The 18742-nt window shown below is 40.1% G+C and overlaps 2 protein-coding genes across 2 annotated transcripts in view; one reads left to right on the top strand and one right to left on the bottom strand.

The window, feature by feature from the left end:
* Positions 1-1667: 1667 nt before the first annotated feature.
* LOC128380109 (synaptogyrin-3-like) lies at positions 1668-10026 on the top strand. The gene is made up of 4 exons (XM_053339810.1): positions 1668-1988; positions 5729-5963; positions 7001-7146; positions 9799-10026. Exons 1-4 carry the CDS (start codon positions 1884-1886, stop codon positions 10024-10026), a joined length of 714 nt encoding a protein of 237 aa, XP_053195785.1. The 5' UTR covers positions 1668-1883.
* Positions 10027-13334: 3308 nt separating this feature from the next.
* The window catches only part of cacna1hb (calcium channel, voltage-dependent, T type, alpha 1H subunit b), a 38501-nt gene continuing 33093 nt past the window's right edge, over positions 13335-18742 (bottom strand). Inside the window, exons 29-34 of the mRNA XM_053339510.1 lie at positions 18063-18141; positions 17619-17740; positions 16914-17228; positions 16657-16807; positions 15702-16252; positions 13335-14024 (exon numbers count right to left, since the gene is read on the bottom strand). Coding sequence (XP_053195485.1) covers positions 13335-14024; positions 15702-16252; positions 16657-16807; positions 16914-17228; positions 17619-17740; positions 18063-18141 — 1908 coding nt within the window. The remainder of the gene's footprint in view (positions 14025-15701; positions 16253-16656; positions 16808-16913; positions 17229-17618; positions 17741-18062; positions 18142-18742) is intronic.

The following is an 18742-nucleotide window of genomic DNA, read 5'->3' as shown; positions in this document are numbered from 1 at the left end:
GAATAATGTATGCAGCACCTTACCAATATGTCAATGTTATCGGCTGACATCAGTTTATTATAAATACATCAGTATCAGTGTATGTGTTGGCTGATATTTCAATGCAAAGATATGAACTTGGAGAAAAGAAGAAACTGTCACAATTATAGTTTCTCCACCAGAGAGCAAGTTTATTTTTCAACTGTAAAATGTCTCATTCAATACATATCTTGGTTGTGATTCTTTAAAAACCTAATTTAAAGGTTATTATCAAAAATGTTGGTGTTTAAAAGTAGACTCCTAAATACTGTTATCAGTATTTGTTTAAAAAAAACGGCCCAATTAAAGACTAATGATAATAAATTTGATGGGAAACTACATATAATAGCAAATACTGACAAAAATTGAAAACACAAAATATATTAGGAGACACTGATACTGTTGCATCACAGAAAATGCCAACTGGAGTATTAAAAATTAAACAAATAAAATAATCTAATTAATGTTCAAAGCAATTAACTGCTCCACTGTTTAACTTAACAATAACCAATACTCTTAACATGTAAAACAAAAACTTAAATATCCCATCCAGATATTTTTTAAAGATGTAATATACTCCACTTTGAATAATAAATTGTTTCTGATATGTTTTTCCACAATAAAAATATAATGTTGAAGTCCTTAAAATGACATCTCCTCTTTCTTCCTCATTAAAAATCCCAGAAGTCAATTTTCAGTATTTGTGCACCGGAGGCTTAACATTCCTACGTCACCCTTGTGTAAGTTGAATTTTGGACCAGGACTGACATCCAAACTAGTTGTAAAGTCAAATTTTCATTAACACAGAGAGACTTTTCTCCATCAGCAAATAAATGTGAAAACAACCTTCCTGTGTAAAACTCAAACACACATCAGTGAAGCTCAAACATCCAACTGAAAGAACAAGAGTGGAGGCACTTTAAATCATTCTTAGTAGTAATTTGTATGAGTGCTGAATAGTCTACAATCATTTGGATTAAAATCTTTAGTTTGGACAACATGATTTTGTAAAAGGATATGACATCGTAAATAAAATTCTGCTGAAAGTCAATAAAAGATTGTGTTGAATTAATGCCAATCAGTGGTGATTTTAGACCTTTTTAGGAGGGCTCAAGCACCGATAAATTTGATCTCAGCACCTAAAAATAAATAAATGATCATTGTATGTGTTTCTTAAAAAACATTTTATATGACTTTAATTATTTTGTCTGTTAGAGATGGGACAATCAATTATGCTGCAGGTTCAAATGTTTTTATTATAACAGCTTTAATGTACTTTGGATAGTTCTGTCATTAATAATCTTTCCATCAGGGTTCATTAACTATCTTAGGGTCCTCTCTGTAGAAATATGTGATTGTTTATCCTGAACCATTATTATTATACTACAGTAGACCACTCAATTATGTTTCAATTTTTCTTGTTTTTAATTTACATAATCCAGTGAAATGAGTAATTTAGTAGGAGGTTTGAACACTTGCAGGGCATTGTATGTAAAATTCTCATTAGGAGCTGAGCCCTTTTAAAGGTCTGATCCTAGAATCCCCCCTGATGCCAATTACATTAACTATAGCAATATTATAGAAATTAATAGGTCAATAAAAACCACGTGTCCTTTGAGGCTAAATTTAAGAGGAGGGAGGGGGTATTATAGCCAAAAATGCCATAAAACACCGTTTCACTGACAACAGGCTGAATTAAGAGTGTAATATTTAACCTATTATGAGGCTGCAGCCTGTGAGCAGCTGTCAGTGACGCGTTGTGACTTCACACCCAGGCTGGAGGAGGACGCCGCCGCTGCGCGCAGCTCTCTGACCGACTAGACTCGTCCTCTCAGCGGGCGCCAGGCAGCAGAAACGCCGGAGGGATGGAGCCAGCGGGTGCGTACGGCGCCGCTAAGGCCGGGAGCTTCACCTTCGATCCGGTCGCCTTCTTCACGTATCCCCGCACCCTCCTCAGGCTGCTGTCGTGGGTAAGCTGCTTTTAAAGGCTGCAACGTGTGGGTTACCATCAATGAACAGGCCTACCTGCACCCCCTTCCCTCCCTCCCTCCCTGTCTGTCTCCATTCACAGGCTTTGTCTCTGTTGAACGCTCTCTGCTTTTTATCCAGCATTCATTTAAATCAGTATTTTCGTATAAGGTTGGATATCTTTAATAGAAAGCTCTGCTGTGTTGTTCATTTCAGGACTGTGTTGGCAGCTCTGTCTAATAACAGAAATCATGTCAGTGATGCAGCTTCTGGCTGAAGCTTCAGGACCAGCAGCGTCTGATTACCATATGTTTATCTGGAGCCTCTTTGTTTGTACACTGAGCTAATGTGTGCACCCCAGCCGGCATGTAACACCTCTTTGCTGTGCAGCCCGTGAGTCATGTATTGTGCACTGGAGGAACAAGGAGCAAATTGGATTTTATGGAAGCATAACAAGTTAGCACAGTAGAGGCACAGCAACCCCTCTCTCTGTATCTTTGGGTCTCTCATGAGTCAATTCAGCATTCAGTGGAAAAACAGAATCCAGTCAAAGAGAAGCATATTACAAATTAGAAAAACTGTCAGTAGGGGAGAACAGGGTTGGTTGTCACATTCATAAGATGTTGCTTTCTAGAGGGCGCTGTTAAAGAATGTTGAAATTTGCAGAATTCGGGGTCAGAGGCCACTTACATTTCAGGAGTAAGACATCCTGACATTGAAGTGAGAGGATGATTGGTGTTTTTCATCTCAAAGTGTAAATATCCAGCGCTTCTGTTTCTTGTCTTTTACACAATGGGTTTATAATTAGACAATTATTAGCATTAAAAAACAAAGCTATAGTTTAGATCATTTTCGTCTTACGCTGCATCCTAACTGAATGCAACACGAGAGAGCATAAGCGACAAAATCAGTTTGTTTTCTCTGTCTGGCTACAAGTGATTTAGCGTGATGTGGTGTACATTTCTGAGCTGAACTTTTGTGTTTCTATTTACTTCCTGTTGCGTGAAAGTGCGTCATGGAATAGGAACAGCTAATTCACTTAGCTAAAATGAGGTGTTATCTCTACGACTTTGACATGTCCTCATTTCACGACAAAACCACAGAAGTTTCTGGTTTAGTTGCTGTTTGCTGTAATGTTTGTCATTTCCAGTAAAGAAACATCTAAATGTCACAATATAAAATGTGTTGCTGTTTAAAAAGTACAAAAACAGGATAGCAAGTACTCACCCACCTTTTACTTGAGTGGTTATGTCTTCAGTCTGATTGTGAGTGCACAGCTGATAGGTACGCAGTTTGTCTCCATGACGTAGAAGTGGATATTTGATGTAACGTGATAGTTGGACGCTTACTTGCTGTTAGCGTACAATGTTATCTAAACTACAACATGTGGCCGTTAGCTTTACTGGTAGCAAAACGCTCCCAGTTGGCAATGCTTGTCACTTTCTCTTTGGAGTTGGTTGTCACATTCATGAACATTTAACATGAAATTAAACTTTTTAAATTCATTTTTAAGGTTCTTATTTTCCCCCCATTACAATAACATGGGGATAACCATAGTATGTGACTACCAGCCCCACCATGGTGACCGTCCACATGCTTTGAACAGGATAAGCTTGCTGGGAGTAAAGTCACTTCATTCCTACCTGACACATTAGGTTTCTATTACACATTGAAAGACAATAAAGGATACAGTAAAATGTGTGAATACCAACCCTGTTCTCCCCTACTATAATATAAATAATGTAGGCCTTCAGTAGTACTCTCACTGATCATGACAATAAATTGTGCTAAACATCCAATCATAGGTAAATAAAAATAATATGCTCTGACATTGATCGTGAGCATTGCTGTCATATTACAGTAAGTGCCACATGTCTATTTCTAGGTAAGTGTCTCATATTTACATCTCATTTGGCAGGGAATTAATTAACAACCTTTCTACAAAGATCCTAATTGCTCCACTCAAGAGACACTATTAAGATGCTTTTATTTGTTTTATTTGTTGAGATTATGGGATATCTGACGCTGCGATCAGGAAAACTGTTTAATTTGACTGATTGCAAATTTGTTTAGTTAAATGCTCGACTGAACCACGATATAAAATGAAATGACCTCTCCTGCGTTTTTATGTCAGCTTGCTTGAAGACTCTGTCCTGTAGAGGGGTCATGTAGAAAAGTCTAGTTACAACCTTTAAAGTTTCAGATGTTCATAAATACATTTGCATCTAATTTAATTATGACTAAATTAAGTTGAGGTCAGAGCTAATAGTTTTTTCTTTTAAGCTATTGTACATTTGGGAACTCGACAACAAAGAACAGTTTTGATTCATTTTTAAGAACTTTTTTTCTTTACGATAACGAGGAACAACTGGTCGATGTTAAGGCACAAGGCTTTTGTTATTATTATTATTATCATCATTTAGTTACATTACTTTAAAAAAAATCTTTTCACGAGGTTTATTGATTTCCACGACAAACCAGAGCAAATTGCTGTCGAGTTTTTCAAACATAACTTTTCTATTCTTTGAGACAGGGGTGGCCTGTGCTATAGGCTGCCAAATAAAGGAGAGGACACAAACTAGACACAGGAAGTATCTATACACTGACTCAGAGCTCCATTTTCTTTATTTGTGATATGCAAACCAAATACTGGTTGGAAGACATTTACTTTTGTTTTTACCTGTTCATTTGCATTAGTTTTCATCTGGTTTGTTTTTCAAAGCCTTACTCATCTGTCAGTCAGTTTTCACAGCAACCAAACACTCATTTAATGGCATTTTGACCCTTCTTTGTGCCATTCAAAATTTTTTTACCTAGGTCATCAACATAGTCAGGCCTGTCACTGCTTTGAGATCAGCACCACAAATTAAACTATTTCTTCCTTTTTGGGGATCTGGAGACCATTTTACATGCTTTAATTACCTCATGTCTCTCGACTACTGCAACATGCTTTATATGGGAGTCTCACCTGTAGTATTCTTCAGTGAAATATGTACTGAATAGACTTTCTAGATCTTTTTGTTTTTATACTTCTCTTCTGTTCGCCAATCAGTCAGATCTTCCCCATCTATCACCACTTTCAAATCCCAGCTAATGTCCCACCTTTATACAATTACTTTCGACTTTGCTTTATTTCTAAAGGAATCATATTATGCTTTTTGTGATATTCTGTTATTTTTATGCTGTTATGATGTTAGATATCTATGTTGAACATGCTCAGAGTTCCAAAACATTTGTTGAAATGCTCCCTGAAAGTCAAAAGCTTTTACCTTTAAAGGGAATTAACCTGCTGCAGGAGCTTAAGCGGCCCGTTTCAGACAGAGGCTAAACTAAGGGTCTGCATAAGGAGCCACTTTAAGATAAATAGTTTTTTAAACTTTAAATCATGCAAAGATATTCCACTCGAGTCCCAAATTAAAGATATATGTAGGTAAATATACATAATATCTCCCTTTTTTCGTGAACTTATCCTTTAAAACTATTTCATAATTACTCATGTTTAAGTAGACCGTACACCTTTATCTTCAAACACACACACACACACACACACACACACACACACACACACACACACACAAAGACACACACAGAAGCAGCATTTGTTTGTACTGGTGTGTCTCTGTGTGGCATTCATGTGGAATGAAAAGCATTCATACTGAAGTGTGAGTTAATTCTCTTCTACCTGTTAGATAATAAACCAGCAGACCTTGTGTCTTTGTCTCCTCACGCATTCCCACTACAGGTTTTTTCCATGGTGGTGTTCAGCTGCATCGTGAACGAGGGCTACATCAACATCGGGAGCGAGCGTCTGCTCTGCGTCTTCAACAATAACGCTGATGCCTGTAACTATGGCGTCACTGTGGGCGTGATCTGTTTTCTTGGCAGCATCTTTTTCTTGATCCTGGACATTTACTTTCCCTCCATCAGCAATGTCAAGGACAGAAGACGCGCCGTCATGCTGGACCTCATTTTCTCTGGTATAAATCATAACAATATAATAGTAATATAAAACTTTGAGGGTGCCTTAAACCTGCATTTTCTCTAATGGTCAGCAGGGGGCGACCAAAAAGAAGTCTGATTATATTGAGACCTGTGAGTAAATGACAATACTACAGCAGAGATGTTGGTTAAGTAACGTAACCATGGCGTAACAATTCACAGAGTATAGCTGTAGCTGCTGCTATTTCACAGTTTTCAGTTAATTAAAGTTATTTGTAACATTTTATCATGATGCTGTGTCTTAGTTTTACACTATTTTGGTTAAATACCATTCCATCATCCATTTATGTAGGTGGAGTCCTTATTGCAATACAGAAAATCCAACCTTGAATAAATCAATCACATGGCGTTCAATCATAGGCAGAGCAGATGGTCACACTGAGCCTGACAGCATCCTGCTACAAAACATAAGAGCCACACACTAAGAAAAAAAGGAGACTTTAGCAGGAAAGGTAACTCACAAACATCAATACACAGCTTGTCCTGCACCTCAGCTTATTGAATAAGCCACCAAAACAAACATTCACTGGGGGAAAGTGCACCGCTAACATCTGGTAGCAGGTTAGACGGGTAATTAGCTTTTCATCTGCAGCACAGTAAACAGCGTGTAAACATACCTGAACATGTTGCTTCAGTCTGGTTCCCTGTTCAGTCAAAACAGGGATTTTGAAGGTTGTTAGCAACACACTGTCTGTGTATGACTACAGCAGTTTGTTTATTTTGTCTCTGTTCTGTACTTTGTAACACCGTCAGCCTGCCAGCTAATGTCAATCAAACAACCCTCGGGTACTTCAGCTGAGACAAAAACGATCATTTCTGATATTTTTCCATAGACTTTTTTTCTTGATTTTAAAAATGCAAAACTATAAAGAATATATTTTTTAAAAGGTTGACATTATATTTGACTGTAACGAAGAATGATTAAATGTGATTTTAATACTCGTATATGATGAACCTACTGTCACCATTAACATATGTACAGTATGTATAATATAGTATTTATATTTTCCCCCAGGATTCGCCAGCTTCCTGTGGTTTGTTGGCTTCTGTTTTCTGGCCAATCAGTGGCAGGCTACCTCTCCAGAAGAGCTGCCATTGGCCCAGGGCTCTGACGCTGCCAGAGCCACCATCGCTTTCTGCTTCTTCTCCATCCTCACCTGGGTTTGTATTTTCCTGTCATCTGTGAGTGTGTGTTTGTGGTGGTCATCATCATCATCATCATCATCATCATCATCATCATCATCGTCATCGTGTGTCTGACCAGTAGTCTGTGTGTATGTTTTCAGGGTTATCAGTGTCTGCTGGAATTTAACCGATTTAAGAGCATTTCCTTTGTGGAGGACATGCAGAGACTCCTGCCGAGGACCCCTCCCACCCTCGCTTTAGTTTAACACACACACACACACACACACACTGAGTTTGTCCTGGTGTTACTTGTTGATTTAGGGTATATTTAAAATCTTGTTATAGTGTCAGGTTTGGTTCAGTTTTACAGTCAGTTCGGTCGTGAAACAAGCAGATTCAGAGAAAGGCTGCATGATATGGTTGAAGTTGATATCTGATTATCAAAGACTACATATTTCCAACACTGATAGATACTCATCTCCCAGTTTATAAAGTATGATAATGTAAGATTCATCTTTTGCTGAAAATGTTCTCTGAAGGTCGATTATACTACCCATTAAGTTGAATCACCTCTCTAAAACCACTTCAACAAATTGAAGCCTAAAAACCTAAAAACCTTAAAACTGTACATATATGTGCCCTCAGATATATAATGTTAAACATTTAATTCAACTTAACGGTTAGTTGAATTGATACCTTCAGAAAACATTTTCAACAAAAGCTATATATATATATAACCATATATATATGTATATTATACTTTATATACTGGGAACTGAGTGTCCATCAATATTGGAAATATATGAGTGTATATGTATGTATATAACACATTTAAGAAGCTGTTACCAGATTATTTATTGCATTTTTCCAGTAGAGCTAACATGGTTGTACTGGGCTGTTCCTTGATGTGAAAATATCTAACTGTGTGAGTGTGAACAGGACGTTTCCATAGAAAGAGAGCGAGAGAACTTCCTCGGTTAAATACAAGTTTTTTAGAAATGAATCGCACCAGAAAACACTGCCACTCAGACAGAGAGCGACTGATTTATTATCCATTGTTAATTCAACTCAGCCATCTTACCACCAAAACCATAGCAGCCATTCATCTCCCTGTCAGGGGATGTGGAGAGGTTAAGCTGTAATTGTGTCAAGGATGTACAGCACTTTAGAAAAGTAGTCTTGTGTTAAATTATTCCAATTTTCTTCGGTGAAGGATTTATAGCATGTGGAAGAGAATAAAATCGAATGTTTGAAGGATTTCCTCAAGTTTTCTTTAGAGCTTGGCAACTTCTTTACCAATTTACTATATAATTTAACCTCGTGGATACGGTGTGTGCCAGTGAGCCACAAAAAAAGTGAGTGAATGTCTCCAGTTGCTGTGAAAGGAGTTTTCTAAATGAGAAGGTGAAAAAAAATGAGAAAGTGACATCACCTGGATGTCGCAGCTTAGGTTTGAATGCTACACATGTTTAACAGAATTTCCAAAATTAGGGGCGTGGGGTTACAAAGCCTTGAGCATTTACCACTCAGTGAGGGTCCAACGAAAAACTGTCAAAGTGCATTAAAGGATATGCCTTTGCTGCATCCAATTTGTCCATTCACTTTTAATCTGTCTTTCTTCACTTTTAGGGGTTCACTGAACCCTTGGTACTCTGCTGTCCGTGTCTCTTTAACCCTCTTTCTGTTTATTGTGTGTTAACTACATTTCTAACTGTGTAATAGCCCTTTTCCCACGGCATGAACATAAAATAACATGCAGCCATTGTTATTAGTTCTGCTTTTCTTCCTTCTGCTTTAGGGACGTACATGTTCCCACTGTTCAGGAGATTAGACAAATTTGTTCCTGTATCAACCAAGACAATTAATAATTTAAAAACAACGGGGAATATTTGTTGTCTATGGCTCTCGGTATTATTTAAACCCATTCAGAGAGAGTTGTAGTCAGCAATAGACCCTTTTCATAGCAGATATTTTGAATTGACAAGAAGCACAGGTGGAATAAATAACGTTAATGATGGCTGCAGGTGAGCCAATTTCAGTGCTCTGGTATTGTGCATGTTCACTCACTACCTATAAGGTCCAATAGAAACAAAACTATGTACCAGCAGATTCCTCAGCATCAGGCAGGAATGTGGATACAGCACACAGTTAGAAAGTGAAAAGCATAAAAGATGAAATATCAGAACAAACGTAAATTACATCGACCAGTTTGTGGCAGCTCCAGCCTTCGTCATTAATCAGAGACATCCCAGTTAGTAAATGCTGCATACTGGGAAAACACAAGGAGGAACTTAAAGCACCAAAGCCTCACATGGTTGTTATAAGTTCTGGTCATGGGAAGCAGTGGGTTTGTAGAGTTTTTGCCGTGGAAAAGGGCTTAAATTATGAGATTGTAATCATAACCAGCAAAGTCAGACTTTTCTTAAAGCTCTGATATGTCTGACTTTGAGCTTCTTAATGTGGAGTGAATGAATTTAATCAGTATTTCTAACTCTCATTCAACCAACTCTCTCTTCAGTCACTTTTGAACATTCACACGTCGTAAACATGGGAATCTTTCTGTTTGCCATCCATCCCATATGACATGAACACGTCATGTGACATACTAATGTGTTTCTAGTACAAATTAGTGTTACTAACAGCCTCTGCTAATGTGTGTGTGTGTGTGTGTGTGTGTGTTACTAACAGGCTGTCCTGACGCTGAGTGCACTGCGGCGCTTCTTGTCCGGCTCCAACACGAACTTGTTCACATGGCAACACCTGGACCCCATCCCCAGCAATGCTCGAGCTACACCGTACCCCATTGCTAATGGCGCCACCATAGTAACCACCAACCCCTATCAAGCCCCGCCCTTCACTGAAACCCTGGACCCCCAAAAACTCACACAGCAGAGACCCATGGCTCCAGCCTTCTAGAGACAGACAGAAAAAAGGGAGGAGCTGAGAAGCAGCGAGTTTTTTGAACGACACTGCGTACAACACGGGCACGGACAACTTCCTGCCTTGCTGTTTTAGGTGGCTTTCCATCCTCTTGTGGGATTGGCAGGGTTTTGGGTCATGTGATGTATCATCTGTTATCACCATGGCAACTGCTGGCTCAGCTTAGTTAGTTGTACTCCTCTGTGTGAAGAATACCGTCTTCTGTTCATGCACACACACACACACACACACATACACACACAGCACGCACACACAGCTGTACTACTCACACCTCACACCTGGAAACAGATACACACCTGGAAACACATGTATATACACCTGGAAGTATTCACACACACAGACACACACACACACCAACACCTTGACTGCATGTTCATATGGTGCAGATTAACATAGATGTAGATCAGTGATGATGCTTCATCTGCCTTATAAAGGGATACAAGGTCTTTAGTGAAGGAAATATGAAGGACAGTGATGCCGTGTAGCTGTTTTTCTGCTTCTGTTTACCCTCAGTTAGGCTGACCAATCACAAGCTGCCCTGCTAAACTCTGTGGCTCACCATTGGCTAAAAAATGAGACAGACAGGCAGCTTGACCAATAGATTGTGAGGAGAAGAGTGAAGAAGGGGGCAGGATTTTTTTGCAGAAATTGGTACATTTTCTTGGCAGGGAAATAAAGGCAGGACAGCTTAATGCATTCTGAATGCTATAGTGTTTCAGTGTGAAATATTCATGTGATTAAATATTTTATTGTGATATGCTGAAGTGGTAAAATGAAAAATAAAATCTATCCACCACCACGATCAGAGCTGCGAGTCTGCCTTTGTTCACAACATCTTCCAATAATTTTCCTCTTTTGCTACTTGCAGTTTTGAGAGACTCTATTTTATTATAATTATGTATTGAGACCAAGATCCAAGAATGTGCTGGGCATATTAATCAACATCTGCAAGATAACCATAATTAGATGGAGTACTCGAGTTTTGTAGAATTCATTAACAGTAGCAGGCAGCTGCTGTATGTTCACTTTATTTTTAGATTAAACGGCTTGTGTCAAAAGTACTGCAGCCCTCTCTCTGCTGGGTCCTTTTAATCTCTATATATAGGTGAAGGGCACAGGCAAGGTTACAGAGTCAAATGAAAGTCAGACAGGAAGTGGTTTTATTCCAACACTGTCCAATCATGTAACTGCAGGTGAGCTTTATATCATACCCTGCTTTCATTCTGCAGGAACATTATATAATATTATGAACTTTTGCATCATCCAGAGTCATCATCATCACCATCACCATCATCATCATTATAATCAACATCCGGCACTGACATCATCTTCATCATCATCATCATCATCATCATCCATCATCATTATCACTGGCAGATAAATTGACATTCAAAAATGTAGAAATTCACCTTTGTAGTTCTCATATCTTTGCTGCTGTGTTAATAAAATATAATCTGAGCCATTTTCTACAAAGTTTTACAAGCCGTTATATCACCTGAATAAGCCCTTCTGTATATCTGCGTCTTCTCTACATAGGACTGTAATCTCTTCTCTTTAAACGTCAGGAGAGACGAGGCCAGCTCGGGCTTCAGACAGCAGGGGGCACTCTGACTCTGCAGACCTCTGATCACATGCTCTCTCTCACCTGCGTCTGAACTACCTCTACCCTGAGAATACTAAAAGACAGAGAGAAAAGGAAAGTGGAGAGGGTGAGAGACCTAAGCTGACTGAACATTCAAATGGTTGGGATCAGGAAAAAGCGAGGTAGAGACTACTAAAGCCCAGGTCACACTACATGGTTTTAACTTAGAGGCTCTAAGTGAGAATTGATTCTTGTCAGGGTCGGGTGGATTCAGAGTAGGGAACATCAACTGGATGTCGATGTTTGATTTTGCAATAACTCTCTTATAAAATAGCAATGTGCCTGTACCGATACATACAAGTGTGCAATTACAAATGAAGCATTTCTATATAAAAGTCTTCAACAGATTTAACTTTTGTACATTATCGTTTAAATTTCTGTTTCTTGTGTAAACATAAACTGTAGTATTTGCACCACAGAGCAAAACATTTGAGAATTTCACTCAGAAATTTATCATAAAACAGAGTGAGATGTGTGTAAAGAGCTGAAACAATGAATCAGTTAGTCTTAACTGTTTTCATAATTAGTTAATATATTTTCAAGCAAAATGCAAATGTGAAAATTGTGGCTTTCCCTGTTTGTACAGTACATTACAGTGCCTTGAATTTCTTTCTGTTTTTTGAGTGTGTTTTATACACAAAAAGATGAATTGAAAAACAATGACCAGCAAATTAATCTAGAGCTACAATTTATCGTAATCATAATCAGTTAATATGACCATTACTTTTCGATTAGTTGTTTGTTCTTTAAAATGTCAGAAAATTGAAAGTGAAAGTTCTCTTTCCAAAAGGCAAATGTGACATCCTCAAATGTCTTCTATAGTCACAAACCAAAGATGGTATAGTATAGTATAGTATAGTATGGTATAGTATAGTATGGTATAATATTGTATAATATAGTATAGTATTGTATAGTATAGTATAGTTATTTAGTTTACTCTAATAGAAGACAAAAGAGACCAGAAACATTAACAATTGAGAAGCTTGAATCAAAGAACCGTTGCAGTTTTTTCTTAAAAAATGACTCAACAGTCTTAAACACTTATCCAAATAGTTGCCATTTAATTTTCTATTGATCAACCAATCAACAAATGGTTGCAGCTCTAAATTAATCACTGATTGAAATAATCATTATTTTCAGTCCTAGCTTTGTGATCTCTCTTTGTCTGCATGTGTGTGTACATCAACAGATTAATCTGTACTGCACCTTTCAGGTTTTTTTGTCTCGTACTCTGACCTAGGCTTGAAGTGCAAGGAAAAGGATGAGTGAGGGCAGAAGGAGGACAGCAAGCAAAGGGAGGGCTAGTGTTTGAGTAAATATAGCTGGGAATGACTACTATGTCTGAACTAAAGCTAGGACTATGATAGAAGAAAAGGAAACATCCTCTTGTGTGCATTTTATGTGCAAATAGCACAAACAGGGCAAAGTCTTTGAGCACATACACACGCATACACGCCCAGTCTGAAAGAGTTTGTCCTACACACACCCTGTGAAAATCTTGTGATTGGACGGGACGAGGCGAGGGGCGGGGCCTGAAACGGGAAATAGGAAACAGGATTGCGGTTCCCCGCCCCTCCCATGTGCTTCAGCAGCACATCAGGCTCTCCATCGCTTCAGGGAATAACCAATCAAGCGTCTCTGTTTAGTCTTCCACTGAGCTCCCCTCTGGCTGATTGGGAGAGAGGGTTGTGGCATCGAATGACAGAGTCCGTCTTCTCAGCTCAACACTGCTGTCCATCAGCTGAGTAGCCATGGTAACCGGCTCCTCCCCAGGTGGCGGGCTCAGCCTCTCCTTCCTGTTCCTGCCCGAAACCGGGGATACTGATTGGCTGAGGCGACTCCTGTGCTCCCCGGGGCTCGGGGTAAGGTGTCTGCTTGTATGTGAGGAGCTTGCAGGAAGTTGTGTGTGTGAGTGTGTGTGAACAGAACTGTTAATACGGCTGACTTCCTCGTCAGCGTCGTCCAACTGGGGGCTGGGGTCGGGGACGGCCACTCTGGAGCTACAGAGCGGAGCTGATGAGGTGGATTCACTGCTCGGGACCTTCAGACTGGTCAGACTCTGTGGGCTGACAGGCCGCTTCTCGACATCTGTTTCTGGCTGCGAGCCACAGATGGCCTGCTCAGGTACATGTTCTTGGCCAGTGGTTTCACTGTGGCTCCGGCTGTGGCTCCTGCATGAAATGACCCTCTGGGGGTGTGTATATTTCAGTGTGTGTACGCTGGATGATCGCTGTCGTGGCGGCGTGGAGGAGGCAACGGGCACAGTGAGGTGGGGTTCTGCCAGATCATCAGTTGAGCCGCTCTGATCCAGAGAGTCGGAGCGCACAGCCTCCTGCACACAGAGAACACACACACAGAGACAGACATATAAACACACAATCTTCAGTACATTTATTTAAAAAGCATGTTAGTGAGCGACACTGCTGCACTGGGTCACACATTCCTTCACCACAAAGATTATGATCAAGTTTGTTTAAAACCTCAAGAGACTAATAACAGTCTTCAGTGTCTGGAGAGTGATTTCTTTACAGATCACAATACATATAACAACCTTTTGACTTTGTGCTAATTTCTTAAAGAACTTCAGTACAAAGTCAAGAGGTGGTGATGTGTAGCACAAAACCTGGTGAATCTCTATAAACTGAACCATCGCCCCTGGGCATTCACAGTTGGGTCTGTTTTGTGTAATAATGTGGTTCATTGATGTGTTCTTAATTGATTTTGGACAACAATGAAGGTCTATGGCACAGTGAAAGAATACACTATATATCAGGCTTTAGATACACACACAATACTTAAGTAAGTAGGATCAGTTCATTGTTGGTTTGGCTCTGCACATGAGATTAGATAGATAAGAAAAGTATAGAAAATTACCTGCTTTATGCTTTAACACAATGTGATAACTTGGCATAATAAGAACAGAGTTCCAGATACACTCTGTTACAATTTTGATGACGTTAAATAATAAACTAGTGTGTGCTGCCTGCAGATCACACTCTTTTAAAACACAAATAGAATGGGAACAACCTTTTTCTTCCACATTTGTGTTCATGATGAAAATAAAAAAACCTCACTTCCTGTGCAGAAGGGGTTCAGTTTATTATCCAGTACAATATATATCAGAATAGTGGTTTCTGAAGGGTTTCAAAAACTGCGTTGCGTCGAAAGAGTTATTTTCCGCTGTACTGATTCTTCCTGTCCAAACTGGTCATGAAGAAAATCCATGGTCCTCATTCTGACCAAAAACATATTGCAAACTTTATCTAAAGCTAATATGAGCCTTCAGCAGTCGAAGTTAGAGAAATCAGGTGAGTAACCTTTTTGTCCTTTGGGAGTAGCTTGGAGGTTTTTTGCTGTCTAAAGATCAGAAAGAAGGGATTCTGCCTGTGGTCTGTGGATTCTGTCCCCCATCACTTACAGCAGAGTCATACTGTATTAGGACTTTCTCTCTTAAAGGCTTAAAGGACCACATCAGTCATTTTTTTTATCACAAATCACATATTCTTTCCATCACCTCCACCGATTCTGCAAACTCTGCTGTTGTGTTTTGAATTTTTGGATGTATTTCTTCTGCCATTCGAGGCATATATTGAATTTCAGCGCATTTCCAAGAAGTCTGAAAATCAATTAGCTGACTCTTGACACTTGCTTAGGTTGTGTAATGTGCCACAGTCAATATTGAGTCTGCATTGTTTTATGTGAAAGTAATTAATGCGGTTTAACTGTAGATTGTCTTGAAAACTCTGCACTGTATTACCACGCAACGAAAATGTAACTTTGACAAATATTAATGCAGACTTTGTTGTTCACAGTGAACTCTGAAAACAAAGAGACTGCTTCAAGAGACTGCTAATTACATTTTGGTGCATAACAGAGATGAATGGAAATCAATGGCAGCCTGGAACAGCAGAAAATAGTCAAACTAAACATTTTAAAATGCTTAAAAAAATGTAAATAATAATTGTAAATACATGAGAAGGAGAGGGGAGAAGAGGAGATGATTACAGACCTGTCTCCGTAACTGTCTGCTCGTGACACGAAGGGATGCCGGTCTCTTCAGGAATGAACTTTCTGGAACATAGGAGGGGCTCAGCTTGTTTCTGTCTGAACTGTCTTCCGGACTGAGCCAGTGAGAGGGCCGTCTCTGTGTGGGACTCAGCCTGAGAGAAGGATGTCTGTCTATACTGTGGCTTGACATCAGCTTAGGTCTGTCTGTGCTGTGGTCTGGATTGAGCCTGTATCCATCTATACTGTGAGCAGAGCTGAGTCTGTGTCTGTTAATTCGATGAGCTGGACTGAATTTATATCCATCTATACTATGAGCCGAGTTAAGTCTGTGCCTGTTTATTCTGTGAGCTGGACTAAACCTGTGTCCCTCTATGCTGTGAGCCGGACTGAGTCTGCGTGAAGAGGGTCTGTCCGTGTTCTGAGAGGTGCTGAGGCAGATCATCGGCCTTGTGCTGCGTCCAAACTGCAGTGAAGCGTGGCTGATGACGGGCAGAGCTCCTGGAACTTGCAGCATTGAGCTGCCCCCGCTGGAGCCCAGCGATGACATGGAGCCTGCAGAAAATCATGTTGCAAAGACCAAACTGTTATCCATATGCTGTTAAATCCCAGAAACTTCATCTTATTACAATTTATGATGTTCATTTTAGCTAAATAAAAAACTTTGGTGAAATCTTCGGTAATTTAACAATATAATTAACAGATTAACACTTAATCACAATCATTTCATCTTAATCCTCTCAAACATCTTACAATCAGAGGAAATGTTGCAATATATGAGCCTTACACTTCACTAACATAAAAAACTGTCCCCTCCTTTAATACTTATAATGGCAGCGCCTCTTCGTTCCACATCACATCTTCTATTTATGGAAGCAATACTCTATAATAGCAATTCAGTTCGGTTATAGCACATTAAAAACTGTTCTTTAATTTAATTGGCCAAACAACCCAATTACCTGAGTAGCTGTAGCTGGAGTAAGCCTCGTGGCCAATGGGAGGATAAGGAGGAAATCTGAGAGGCTGAACGTAGCTGTCGCTAGGGAGAGACAGCATGCGTCCAATGCTCAGCATGTTGCCATGGGAACACTCCTCATCCTCAAACTGCACCTGCCACAGGAGATCATCACTGCTGTCATCATTGTTGTCACCTTAAATCCCTTCCCTCTCACATATTTAGAAATACACACACATACACACACTATCTGGCCAATACCTGTGCAGGTGTCTCCACGTTTTGCTCTATGTCTCCTCCCACAGATGCTGCATTGAGGCGCTGGTTGGCCTCCTCCTTCTCCCTCTCCCTCCTCTCCTCCATCTCCCTCCTTTCCTCCTTCTCCCTCCTCTCCTCCATTTCCTCCAGCTGTGCCTCCTTATTGCTCTCCTCCAGGTGCTTCATCAGAACGGCCACCACCACGTTGACAAGTACAAACTGAGCCGTCAGGACAAAGGTGACAAAGTAAACTGGCGAGATCAGGGGCAGGTAGCTTAGACAGTGACGATCCTGTGGGCGACACTCACGCAGCGTGTCCTGGATGATGAGGGTAAGAGGGGAGGAAAATTTTATAAAGCAGTGAAGAAAAAGAGGTTTAAAAAATAAAAGGATTAAGGTGAAATTCAGGTCTATGAATGCTCTATTTTGTACTTCATCTCTCCTCCAACAGGGGGAGATGTTGATCTGAGCGTGAAAAGACCTTGAGCCTGTCACTGAAGAATAATTCTTTATCCTAACCCTCTACTGTCACCAGCTCTTATTTTGTCAAAAAAACAGTGATCTGCTCTCTGCTTAATGCAACGCTTGTCTCATAAACGATCCTCTGAGCATACGAGTGTGGCTCAGACAAAAAACACGGACATTGTCATCTATCCATCTTCTTAAAAAAAACTCCCAGAGAGTAGAGGAGAGAGGGAGAGAAATAACCTTCATAATCCCATTCCAGTTGTCCCCAGTAGACACCCTGAAGAGTGTGAGGAAAGCCATGCCAAAGTTGTCGAAGGTAGCGTGGCGACTAAGACCCTCACATGGGTTCTCGTCCGAACACTCTGGAGAGAGGATGAAAAAGAGTATTAGAGGCAGAAAGTGTGAGAGAGGGAGGAAGGCGAGGGGGATTGGAAAGAAGAAAAGAGAATTGTGTGTAGATTAGAGCACTGATTAGAGCTCCAATTCCAAATTGACATAATTAATGTATGTAACACAACAAAATTTATGCATGTTACGTAATCCACGGATATCTCACCACTGTCAGCTGAGGCACACACACACACACATACTCACATCCACACATCTATTTTAATGCATGCACACACACACATACACACACTCACACACGCACAAGCATGCACGTACACGCACACACACACTAACCCAGTTTTCCAAAGAGCTCAACTCCCAGAGCTGCATAGATGAAGAACAGCAACATGAAGAGCAGACCCAGATTCCCCACCTAGACGGACACATTACACGCACACACACAGATATATACAGTGTATGATACACAGAAAAAAAGACATGTACAATAAACATCAAAAGAAAGAGAGAGAGAGAAGGAGAGAGAGTGTGTGACGCGAACATGCAAACAGATAGAAAGAGGGCATAGACAGAGCTTTACTGCATTGATGATACAACTTCTAGAAAGCATCATGATACCTGGAGTTGACACATTACAGATTTACTCTGCTTTCATAGCCTGGATCCAGTCCTCATGAATCACAAACACGCCCATGGGGATGCCTGATCAGATGATCTACAAGCCTACTCATGACGTGCAAGGAAAAAACAAACAATTGGCCTTTTTTTATGGGTGGAAAGCCAATGAGAGCTCATGTTCTCCCTCCTGGCTGGTGGGCATCTGCGTAGCTGGAGATGGGATCTAGTTGGGACAATGTGAACCCCAAACTGCCACGATTTTAGAATTTCCAGTTTGGGAGGAAATCGTGGAAGTCATCACAAAGATAAATGGAGATTTAGCTAAAACTCAGGAGCAAGGCAACATCCTCCTCTTCCTGTTAAACCTCTGTAAATGCCTGTTTGCCCTGCATACCTGT

Source organism: Scomber japonicus, chromosome 2 (assembly GCF_027409825.1).
Source record: "Scomber japonicus isolate fScoJap1 chromosome 2, fScoJap1.pri, whole genome shotgun sequence".
NCBI classification, from domain to species: domain Eukaryota; kingdom Metazoa; phylum Chordata; class Actinopteri; order Scombriformes; family Scombridae; genus Scomber; species Scomber japonicus.
Note: the sequence above shows the minus strand (reverse complement) of the source record. Positions and strands in the feature narration are given on the sequence as shown.

Coding starts and splice junctions, on each gene's coding strand:
- LOC128380109 (XM_053339810.1), top strand. CDS start 1,884: ATGGAGCCAGCGGGTGCGTACGGCGCCGCTAAGGCCGGGAGCTTCACC. Junction 5,964..7,000: donor GCTGGACCTCATTTTCTCTG/GTATAAATCATA, acceptor ATTTTCCCCCAG/GATTCGCCAGCTTCCTGTGG. Junction 7,147..9,798: donor TCTTCTCCATCCTCACCTGG/GTTTGTATTTTC, acceptor TGTTACTAACAG/GCTGTCCTGACGCTGAGTGC.